The sequence below is a fragment of the Danio aesculapii genome, chromosome 1 (genome assembly GCF_903798145.1).
Source record: "Danio aesculapii chromosome 1, fDanAes4.1, whole genome shotgun sequence".
NCBI classification, from domain to species: domain Eukaryota; kingdom Metazoa; phylum Chordata; class Actinopteri; order Cypriniformes; family Danionidae; genus Danio; species Danio aesculapii.
Genome location: NC_079435.1, coordinates 19,492,597 through 19,505,491, shown reverse-complemented (window position 1 = coordinate 19,505,491; position 12,895 = coordinate 19,492,597). Strand labels below are relative to the sequence as shown.

At 34.6% G+C, this 12,895-nt stretch overlaps 1 protein-coding gene across 1 annotated transcript in view; it reads left to right on the top strand.

Moving 5' to 3' along the window:
- Positions 1–12,895, top strand: part of dtx4b (deltex 4, E3 ubiquitin ligase b) — a 36,367-nt gene continuing 23,472 nt past the window's right edge. Inside the window, exons 1-2 of the mRNA XM_056456816.1 lie at positions 1–337; positions 576–790. Of these exons, the coding sequence (XP_056312791.1) occupies positions 336–337; positions 576–790 (217 nt within the window). The 5' untranslated portion in view covers positions 1–335. The remainder of the gene's footprint in view (positions 338–575; positions 791–12,895) is intronic.

The following is a 12,895-nucleotide window of genomic DNA, read 5'->3' as shown; positions in this document are numbered from 1 at the left end:
GAGGAGGTAGTGTTGGGTGTCACTTTTTCAAGTCAGTGCGACGCACGCAAAACCACCAGCGGTTCACCAGAGAAGAATTACCGGAGAAGTCTACATGATTTTCGAGAAATCAGAATCGGAAATCCTCGTGCCTGAAGGAACCACTGAGAAGGAGAAGAACCACAAGCTGAGCAACAGCCAAAGCCGAATGTGTAGAATAAGGAAGAAGAATATTCGTCTGTTGACTGTTTGTTGACACTCGTGAGGAGTTGTTGGGATCTCTTGCGTCCAGACATGGGGAGACGGAGATTTCTTTCCTGATTCTGCGCTCTCTCGCGTAAGCGATTCCTACGTAAATGTAAGTGAACCTGTAATTTATTACTTATAAATGCAAGGAATCAGAATATACACGCTCCATACACATCCTCGCGCATGTGTGTGTGTGCGTGTGTGTGTGCGTGTGTGTGTGTCTATCGATCGATGTATCACAGGCAGGCGTCACGAAACACTACACGAGCAAAATCTGTCCTCTTGCGTTCACAAAACCGGTTGTTGAATTGAAGTGATGCGTAACTAGTTTTCTGATGCGCTTGTAGGGACACGATGTTGCTGGCTTCCGCCGTGGTGGTCTGGGAATGGCTGAACGAGCACGGGCGCTGGCGGCCCTACAGCCCGGCCGTGTCTCACCACATCGAGGAGGTGATAAGAAGCGATCCCCGCGGCGGCAGCGTCGTCCTAGGCCAAGCTGACAGCCGCCTGTCGCCCTACATCATTGATCTCCAGTCCATGCATCAGTTCAGACAGGACACCGGTAAGATGGAGATCAGTAGCTCATCAGTCTACCTGTGGCAAGCCATTCTAACATTTATTCTGCAGAACTAATAGATTCTGTCTCTGCTATGTTCCTGCCTTATTGATGTATTATTGAACATTAATGACTATTGTCATGAATTGAAGCACCATATTAGTGAATTACTTTTATTTATTATGGAATATAAATGAGCCGTTCTGAGTAGTGCTTGTATGTTGAGTCAAGAAAAACGTTAACAGTTGAAATGGACACTAAATCCTCACAAACTGTTACTGTTAAAAGGAATATATGATATATAACATGAATATGATTTGATAGACTTTTCTCACATTAAATTCTGATGAATTAACTGTTAGAGAAGCTGTGGAGGTGACGTTGAAAACACCTCATGCACGAGCATCATGCATGCTTGAGTTTATGTGTAGTAAACATGCTATTCAGTCTCACAGATATTCTTTTTGCAATACTTTTAATTTATTCATACAAAATCTGCAGAATTATATTTCACAATAAAGCTAATTCTGTATTAATTATTAAATTGTACAGTTCTGTTGTAAAACTAAAGATACAAGTCATTCTGGATACTTTAGTAATTGAAATGCAGGTATTTCTGCAGAATTATATTTCACAATAAAGCTAATTCTGTATTAATTATTAAATTGTACAGTTCTGTTGTAAAACTAAAGATACAAGTCATTCTGTCATTCGATACTTTAGTAATTGAAATGCAGGTATTAGCAACATATAGTTGTTAGGTTTGTGGATTTAAAAAAAAACAGTGTTAAAATAATTTTTCATCAGTTAAGTTCATCGTCATGTTAGGATGTCTTAACAGTTTTCCTACAAATAACAGTGCAAGAGCATGTACCCTCATATTGCAATTATATAATGAGATTTTGGCAATATTGTGACTGTGAACTTTACCACTTAACTTTACATGTTACATGAGCATGTAAACCTAACTGTGCACAATTAGTTGTTACAGAGTTTGAGAATAGTGTGTACCATAATAACCAGCATCCAGCAGTGATAGTGAGATACCTGTCTATTGTGATTTAAAAGTGGTGTACATCACATAACTTAAAATAGTTATTCTTACAATTATGAACTTTATTTAATTAATTTGTTAAGTGTCATAACAAACTATAGTTTAGGTACTGACAAATCCCTGTATGAATGTACAAAGAGGGTGCATGAAAACGTAGTCTTGTATTATGTCCACTTTCTGCTTGTGCAGCTGTTGTTTTGGATTTGGTGTGAGAAAAACGTATTCAGAGATATAAGCCACACTTAACATATCTTTTATTATACAGCAAAATTAGAGTTATGCTTTTTTTTTAGCATAACTTTACAATATGTGTCAGTATAGCATATAAAGATGAACTGAAACCAAGCTGTTTAAATAATGCAAATCCGATATGGCGCATTTTGTTTTCATAATGCTGTGGATTCATTCAATTAAATTCAATCCCCTTATACTATGATTACAGCACCTAAAAGTTTGGATTTTTTATAAGACATTTGTTCACTTTTAGTCTTTAAACCCCTCCTGTGTGTAGGACTTACCTCATCTAAAGATCTGTTTAAGAAATGTCTTAAATCTCAAAAGCTAAATTTTAGGGCTTAAAAAGTCTTAAATCTACTGAAATGTTGTGTTGTACGTCTTAAATCTTTTTTTTAACAGGTCTTAATTTTCCTTTGTTCATGTTTAGCTACCCAATCTGGCCATTAAGACCCATACAATTACCAACAATCCATCTCAATAAAATGTTTAACTTTTTATTTAAAAATAGCATTTAATTACCTTCCTTTTCAGTAACGTTTACTTAAAAGTTCTCCATTTATTTACTGCTGAGGATACTGACCTGAAGACTGAAGTAGTTGACAGCTATGTTTAGTTCTATTCTTGGTAAGTGTTATAGGGATTGTGAACGGATTTATTTGAAAATGAATAAAAAATATTAAAACTAAATTATTATTATTGTATTATTAAATGTATTGATTTGTAATCATTTTTGATAGGGCTAGTGAAAATCTTTCGAAAAGCATTTAGCCCTGCATAAGTTTAAAATGTAATTCATAATAGTCTTTAAAATGTCTTAAAGCCTTTAATTTAACTTGGTAAAACCTGCAGAAACCTTGATCTAAAGCAGGGGTCGGCAACCCAAAATATTGAAAGAGCCATATTGGACCAAAAAAACAAAAAACAAGTATGTCTGGAGCCGCAAAAAATTAAAAGCCTTATAATGAAGGCAACACATGCTTTATATATCTATATTAGCCTACTATCAAAATGACTAAGTTGGCAACAAATACATAATGAGCCTTTATGATTAAATGTTTATTTTCCCTGCAGCGCATCCTGTAAAGAATGACGCACCACGTGACTACTCTGTTGTACGATGCCGCCTCAAGTTTAACATTATTACAATATTAATGAACCATGTTTCATTGCTTTGATGAAATTAAAGAAATGCAATAAAGAAATCCGATTTTTGATGTCATTTTTATTTTGAGGATTCGAAAAAACAACAACAAAATGGAACGTGCATAACGTGGCCCTCATCGGGGCAACAAACAGAGTGCAATAAAACGCAGCCTGCATTTATAAAAATAAAACAGCAGCCTTTTGAAAAGATAAAGTATATAAAATCAAATTAATACAGTTTAAGTTTGATTTCTGTGCAAATGCCAAGCAAGTCAGTGCAAGGGTAAAACGCAGCAGCATCCTCTGTTCTCCTCAGTTATTTTTCTCTTTTTCCCTTTGGGATCCATGACCCATCACTCAGTCGCCGGTTTGTTTACAACAGCCACCTGCCTGGCATCCCGCCCTGCTGATAGAAACGTGTGTCGCAGGCTATGACGCAAATCTTCGTTGACAAAAATGTTGAAATTTAATATTTATTCGACACATTTTACAGCATTAGAAAACGTTAAGAATGTTTGTGTCATGTTTGTCCTCCTACAGAAACTATATTAAAACAAAAAATATATTTCCCTCCCCCATCTTTTTCCATTTTCAAACATTCTTGAAAAAGCTCCAGGGAGCCACTGGGCAGCGCTAAAGAGCCGCATGCGGCTCTAGAGCCGCAGGTTGCCGACCCCCGATCTAAAGTCTTTAATTTTTTTTTAGGATTTTTGACTTATGTAGACTTACAATAACATCATTTTCTATTGTAATATGGAACTGTAATGCTTGGAACATCACGTTAGAGCGAGTATTTGAATGATTCTCTAGCGTAATGTCAAAAGTGATGACAAACAGGTCATTTTTGCTCACATTTTAAGATTATAAGGTTGAACGGCATAAAAAGGCATAAAATGCCATCAGTCTACAGAGATTTCCCAGTATTTCTCTGTCGGGATTTCACAATAATTAAACCCAAAAAAGCCAGAGCAAAGCAAACACAACCAGTTTCTGTGGTATACAAAAGAGAGAGATCGACTCAGAATGTCACTCACCTGCTTTATAAGGATTTGCACAGCTGTAGTTTGAAACTTGCGCTGAGAAAATGCTGTTTTTCTCCCCTAAGGACTTATTATGTGGTCTCTGCCGCCTTCTTATGGCGTAACATCAACGTCACTTTCTTTGGTCTGCTCAGACAGGTTGATGGCGGCCGATGCACTGAATCCAATGATCCAAAATTATAAATATTTAAAAATAGGCACTATCCTTATAAATAAACTGCATAGTTGCAATCTAAACTACATTCTCGACTAAAAAAAAAAGCCTCAAAAGTACATTATGTTGTCCAACAGCTGCAATATTTGTCAAACTGTTCTCTGCTTGTCGCTGTATGTGGGCAGAGTAATACACAAGGGTGAAGGGTGAACAGGCTGTACGAGTGCTGTTATTTGCACAAAATCACACGGCTATCAGCCAATCAGATTCAAGAAACGGACAGAACTGTTGTATAAATATATATATTTGTTTTCGTGACAGAATTTGTTATTGTCACAGTGCAACTGAATGAAAGTGACAGGGCAAAAAAAATAACAAGTAAGGATATAATGTATAACTATATTGTACAAAAGTAAGATAAAACAATTTAATTTGCAATGAAATTCACACATTTGCATGTTTTCACATATCTAAAAGTTTTGATGCCTCTTTTTGGCAGGACGTCACACATGCTCTTTTGAAGACTACTTTGAACCTTCAATAGAGGTCTGTTATGAAGTCCTGTGTTATTAAGGACACTGATTAACATGACTCATTGCACATTCACAGGGCACAACTGCCTGTCTATCCCTTTGGATAAAACACATTAGTGTTGTTAATCTAAGGCATAACGACAGTCATAACTGCAAAAATCTACTGTGAATAATGGTTTACAGAAACACACCCAGGGAGCTCCCAGAACAATTTTTTTTTTTACTTACACCCAAATTATTTTGAATCTCAGAAAATTCTCAGGGAATGTCTTGCCACTGAACAGGAGTATAGTGACATTTGCAGCCCTTGTCGCTTTGTCAGGACTTGTCCTAAAAAACCTGTAAAGTAACTTTTTCAAACACACTTGCACAGAGAGAGCAGTTTCTCAAAGCGCTACCCCGGGAAATGAGCACACTTCTATGTGAAAGAGCGAAACTGATTAAGGGGGAAAGAAAAGGGGAGTGGTTGTATTGTGCAACAGGCTAGTATGTAGTTTCATCAACTCTGGGCCCCTGGGGTACTGTCAGTTACTCTGTTTTCCATTGCAGTCTGGAGATTAGTGTAACACACACACATATGCACGCACAGGGCAGGATTGTGTTTCTCCTTGTCCAATGACTCTCACATGGTTAGGCTGAAGAATTGAGGGAATGTAAAAATTTCTTTCAGGTTGATTATTTTGTGAATTCGTCCCTCCTTCCCTAACACACTAACTTAACCATTCAGAAGTTTAAACTGATTAACTTCTCTAGCATATTTTTCTCTTTATGATCACCAAAGCTGCATTTTATTATTAACAGTAAAGTTGTAAAAGTATTAAAGTTGTTTTCTTTTTTAATATAGTTTAAATTGTAATCTATCTATATGATGGCAATGCTGAATTATGAGCCACTTTGGCCATTTTACAGTGTAATTTAGTGTGTCCTTTCCTCAAACCATTTGACTTACTCAGAATATGATAATAAGGAACGCTCTTTAGCAGCATGAAATCCTGAAGATGGATGGATGCTACTATTACCGTTTTTAATTAAATTAATGCAAATTTTGTCAGCATAAAAGACTATTAAAATTATATAAAAACATATAATTAAATGTTTTAAACATTTAGCTTGTAGTGTAGTTGTTCATCTTGCTTTCTCCCATTGCATGTTTAAGCATCAATGTTTATCTTCCATACTGATTTTCTCATCTAAAACTTGATTCAGACATTTATTCTTCTCTTTTTTTTTGTGGATTCATGCTATAAGGAGGCTATTGTGTGCCTCATCTGGGTTATGGGACAACCCCCCATGGTGTGAGGTGACCCTAATTCTATTGGAGGCCCACTCTTGGCATAATGAATGTAGTCGTTTTTTGTAAATTTGTCTTTTGCAGACATTTTACTAAAAAATCACAATATAATGTTTCATATCATTCGATAATAATAATTAGTGAATATTTTTAACAATTAATTTAGGATTATTAGGATTTTTTTATTTAACCACTTTATTTTTATTTACCATCATTACTAAGACAAATACTTTTAATAGTCAAAAACAAAAATATTTAAACAAAATATCTAATCTCATCAAAATAAAATAAACATCAGTGTCAAAGAGACTCTTAAACTTGATAAATAAAATGTTACAAAGTGTGTTCAATTGTAAAGTGTAAACGCTGAACAATCAAAGCAAACTTTAAGGTGTGAATAATAATGATACAGTAATCCTCAAACTCTGCCAACAACAAAACTTATGATAATCAAATCTGAGCTTTTAAATAAAGGAACTAATTATCATTATTCAAGTACACATTGCAACATTACTAATTGTGTAGTTGAATGACTTTATTACTATATTACCCCTATATATTATTTTTATGCTAAAAACATTTTCAGATGGGAAGCTAGTGGCTGGGATCCCCAAGAAAAGAAACCAAAAAGCCACTCTGGCAACATCCTTACATCCTTTTTATTCACAATTTCCTCACTGCTGCTGTATGGCACTCATTTTTGCATGTGTTGTTATTCTGAACTGAAGTAACAAGCACGTGCACATGGATTCCTTGACCATTTTAACGAACTTGCGCTTGCGCTGCCCTGGCATCTCTTATAACTAGGTGACAATCAAACATTTTCTCAGAGGATGACAAACAGAAATTTTGTTGCATTTCTGCAGCTCCGATGCAAGTATATTGAGAATAGTAAAAACTGCTGCAGTGTTTGCCTGAGGTAGTCTGCTGTTATTACTGAAATGTGTGTATTCCATACAAAGTGTGAAGCAGATTGGTTAGTTCTACTTACATGAATCGCAGGGCGCTCGAGGCATTCGGAAAAGTTCAGATGTTTTTTAATAGGTACGGCTGGAAAATGCATCCCATGTGATCGTTGTGCAAGTCGCACGCCTCCATTGGAAATAACAAATTTACACCCTAAGCTTATTGAAACTGCTCACTCTGAAACACACGCTCAGCTGCCACACTTTAATAAAACTATAGCGCTTCATACCGAAACTACATACCAATTTTCTTTTTAATCATATTGACAATGGTGTTCGTTCAATAAATATCAATACCGATTTTATCGCCCAGCCCTACATTTTACACAGACTAAAAATGTTTCTACACTGAAATTGCTGTTAACCATGTATCACTTTCAAGAATTCTAAAATAATTTACTAATTCGCATTCATCAGAATGTAATGTAAATATATTTACATGACAGAGCAACAGTGTATCTCTAAATAGTTCGGACTGCTGAGCCAATCACTGGTACAATCCAACTCCCTAAGAACTGTATTTATCCAGAGCGAGCAAAAGGGCTGCCAAAATCACTCTGGACCCCTCACACCCAGCACACTGCCTCTTTGAACTTTTACCTTCTGGTCGACGCTACAGAGCACTGCGCACCAGAACAGCCCGACACAGAAACAGTTTCTTCGCTCAGGCAATCCATCTCATGAACAGTTGATGATAATAACTGTGGAACCAACATCACTACTTGCTATACACTTTTATACACATATACACTTATTTAACAACGCACTTTACATGCCAATTTGCACATAACAGCTGCACATATAACGTTGTATATAGTAATATACCTGTACACACACTTGTCAATTTGTGTATTTGCATTCACTACTTCTATTTTTTTTAATATATTTATTATCTGTTTTTTGTCCTGTCTCTGTAATCCTGTTGCACTGTAGAAGCTCTGTCACGAAAACAAATTCCTCGGACGTGTGAACATACCTGGCAATAAAGCTCTTTCTGATTCTGATTCTAAAGGAAGTTTTTTTTTTTCAGTTCATCAACTTTCATCTTGAAAGCTTCCTCCTCATTTGTCACAAAAGTATTTGACTTATTTTTTACTTTTACACCACTGACCTGTTGTAAAATCTAGAACTAAAATCTAGAATACAGAAAATATTTTAGCAGAAGAAAATTGAGAGAATGAGAGAAATGTTAAATAAAGCAAAATCTTCCTCAAGAAATGCCCACCCAGAATAGCATTCAATCCAGTGCTGCTTTAATCGCTTAGTACAGAGGTCGATTAATAATACACCACAAGACACGTGCCAGAGCTTTTAATGGAACAATGTTACATTTATAATTCACTGTATTTATCGTATCTGATGAATTCCATTCATTTTTAAAAAGAGGATGGAAAAAAGTTGTCCGTTTGAAAGAGGGAAAGGAAATAGATATGGGGGCCACAATGGAGGCAAAGAGCCAGCAATAATGGAACAGATGGACGGTCCTTGTACACCTGCTGTAGGGCTTTGTGCTCCTGCAAAGGTCCTGGGATCCTTAACCCAATGTCACAGTTTATGATCTGCTGAATCACAGCCATTTACTCCCACTCACATACTAGCACAAGCTTGCAAACTTAAATGCTAGCGGTATGATTGGCATGTGAAAGTGGTAATGACCATCTGTTACCATGACCATATTTTTGAGAGGAGGCATATTAATATCTAGTTTTATGTGGACTGTAAAATTTAGTTTTCATCATGTGACATTGAAGACTGGAGGGATGGATGCTGAAATTAAGCTGTGCCATCACAGGAATGAACTACATTTTAATAATACTTTGTTACTTTTTAATCATAGTTTTATTTATTAATCTCCACAAAGTAACAGGCCTCTTGTTTGATGTTAGTTCCAGATAGAGTCACAGTTATACACAAAATGTGAAAATGTGGTGCTCATGTTGTTGTTGTTCAGCTAATTGTATTCACTGGCCACAGAACAAACCACATTTTCTAAAAGCGGTCCCTGAAATACATAATTTATGTGTTCCTGTCTAAAGGCACATACACCATTACATGCAGTAAATACTATATAATCCCGTGTTTGCCATTATCTTGACTATAATTGAGTGAATTAATGCTTCAAAAACAGCGAAAGAAAAAAAGGGCTGCACAGTGTATCGTTTCAGCATCGATATTACAATGAGTGAACTTGCAATAGTCACATCGCTTGATCTGCAATTTTGAGTTATTATTACAATTAACCAGAAACCACAGTCCAGGACATGTGAGATTTGTGAAGTCACTGGTAAGTTTAAGTTTAAGTTCAAAGATTTTCATCTGGATGTGACTGTGTAATGCTTTAAGCAAATTTAAACCAGTTTTGTGCAAGAAATTCCAAAGTTTGTAGCTTTAGCAAGATAAATTGTTTTTAATTATCTATACATTAAAGACTATAGACCATTTTGAGGGATGTAAACAAAAACAATATTCCTAACGTATTTCCTGCTTCACATTTTTAATTTCTATAGCTTCCGAGAATTCATAAAGAGCCACATATTGATAAATAATGTTATGATAGCTGTTTTAACATAGTTATGATTGAATTGCCTCTTGTTACAGTTATGAAATAGTTTGATAACAAGCAGGAAATGCTCATGGACCAATGATATGATCACATTGAAATGGTCTATTGATTATTCAATTTCTGTTCCTCTATACTGTTAGACTTCACAAAAAAACACATAATGTGCTTTTTTAATCCTTTAACTGCTTGCTCTACCAAATGGTTGACCATAGTGACAGTTAAAGTCATTTAATGAATACACACACAGCATTGTTGGTTTAAGAGAAAATCAAACAAACATAATCCTGTTGCACTACTACACTTGATTTTGGATTTATTGTAAAAAACAACAACAAGAAAACATGTTAAATGAGAATCTAATATATTTCATGGCATACTTTAAAAAATTAAAGATGATTTAGTATTAAAAATGTTTTAATAAATTGGTCTTACACTTCATATTTTCAGATTTTTCATAGTATATGTATTAATTCCGGTACTTTTACTAAACCAACATATCTACCATTTGATAAAGGCTGATATTTTAGAAATTATGGGATGTGTTGAAAAATAATGCATTGAGTGTGTTAACTAGCAACATTAGGAGTTAAGAAATGCAAGCCAAACATTTTTTTTTCTCTGTGAGACAGTTAAAGGGTTAAATGTGTATCTTTGTTGTGTATTTATCTATGCTTGTTATTTATTTATTCTATTTTTTAATTTTAGATTCACTCCTCTACAAAATCATCCAATCAATGTAAAATTATGAAGTCTTGAAGAGTTATCTTCTGAAATTAGATTCATTTTACTATTTATATAGCAGAAAAACAAAATATCTCTATTTCAATATTATGCAGCCTTAAAAAGAAACGTGGAGAATGGCTGTCTATTCATCTGTTAATAAATGACATTGCTTCATTGAAGCGTTATTGAGCTGAGAAGTGATGATAGAGCTTGTAAAGTGAGATCAGACACAATGAAGGATGATCAAAGCATGCTGATGTCTTGCTTTACTCCACCTAACTGCTGGAATGGGACTTAAAAATATCTGCAGAACGTGTTGAGACTCTTGTACGTTTTGGAGGTTGTAGATGTATTTGGCCAGTAAATAGAAGAATGTGTCCTTTCAGGCATTTTATGGCTCCTAGAACTATATTTGAGGTTCTCTCATTGTGCTAAAGTTCACACCTCAGTGGGTCTTTTGTGCTCAGAGGCTGTTTGCTTTATGCTCAAACCTACTTATTCCCATGGGTTTTATTTTGTTTTTGTGTGTCCCACCATTTTTCTGAATTCCTGAACCCATTCTGTGCCAAATGTGTGTTATTCCATTTCTTATATGCGGTTGGTACTGCTTTAACAGGGTGTCTTAAGATGTCTTAAAACAATATTTTAGGGCTTAAAAAGTAATAAATTTACTAAAATATTGTATTGTAGGTAGGCATGGGCCGGTATAAGATTCTGACGGTATGATAATCTTGAATAAAAATATCACGGTTTCAAGGTGTTGTGATTACTGCTCTAAAATATGTGCTTTTTAAATGTCTGAGTAAAAAAAAACTTTTTCCCCTTTGAACAAAATATTTTGTGTTAAGAAACATTTAAAATATTTTGGAACAGTAACTAAACATCAGGTCAACATTCATTCAATCACCAACAATCCGTCTCAATAAACATTTTTTTGTATATTTCTTGTTATTTGATCATTTTGGCTAATTTTGTCAACCGACTCGTTATGTGTTATATTAACTGACCAGCAATAGTCTTCTTTCATTTTGCTTCTTTGGGAAAATATGTCTGTAGGCACGAGTGGTTGCTTGTGTTACCATCCTGTGAGTTAACGAATATGTGTTGCACATTTATGCAGCCAATTGAAAAAAATGTGTGTGTATATATATATATATAATTTTTTTAAAAATCGTTTAACTGATACCATTAATTAATTACCCTTTCGGTTAACGGTGAATTGGTTATTATGAGCATCCCTAGTAAATTACATTTAAAAAAAAATTTTTTTTAAGAAAAGTTATGTTGAAAAAAATAATTTAAGTAGAATTTAAAGTATATGGCTAAGAAAAAAACTAAATTACATTTTTGTTTTAATGGGGCAAATAAATATGTTTTCCACTGGCCAATAGTAAAAATCCTTAGCGTTTCGCCCTGCCTAAGTCTGGAATTTTATTCATAATGTACTTAAAATGTCTTAAATGTGACTTTGTGAAACCTGCAGAAGCTCTGTTTAAATTTCTAAGTCTAACCTTTTAAAAAAAGTCTAACCTGATCTCAACAATTTCAGTCACTGAAACCTGCAAAGTAATTTCTTTTCTCATCTGCGTGTTTAAATTCAAAAGATGTACAAAGCACAACAATAGGCATATACTCAGTATAATGGAGGACTGAATTCTTACCTTGGTGACATTGTGCTATTATTATTTCTGCTGTTCTATCCTATTGTAACAGATGAGTTTCTTTTATATACAGTATTGTTCTGATGCTTGTGTAATGGATGACTAAAGTAGAATTAAGGCTACTGACGGTCAGTGCAACTTAAGGCCTCGATATACTTCAAATAAAGAAAGAATATATTTATTTGGGACTTTAAAACAGCTTTCCAAATTGAACTTTCTGAACTGGTAAACACCATTTGTCCTTTGCAATTATGCAGTAGTCTGAAAATACACAGTAAATTGCTTTAAAGCACAAAGTAATGCAAATTAAAGAAAAAAAAAATTCTAATTTAAGTCTCATAATTAAAGTGACATCGCCTGACCTGACATAAGTTTGAGTAACTGGTGCAGACATATCTACATTGCATTGATGAGATGCTTTCTTAAATGTTTGTTTACTCATTGCTTTTGTTGTGCATTTTTATTGATAGAGGACACTTGGTATATATTTGACCTCTACATCTAAATGATGTGTTCATTATGCACAATATTATTATATAACATAGCATTAATCCTCATTTTAAAGAGAATGGTACATTCTCAGAATCAGCATCTAATCTTGCTGGCACCATGTTTACTTTTTGCAGTCATGCCTATACAAACATGTTACAGAACACAGCTTCAGAGCCGCTTGTTGTTTAAGACATGAATCACATTTTTTGATCATTCTGAATAATCAAATAATTACATCGTAATTACATTAAAATA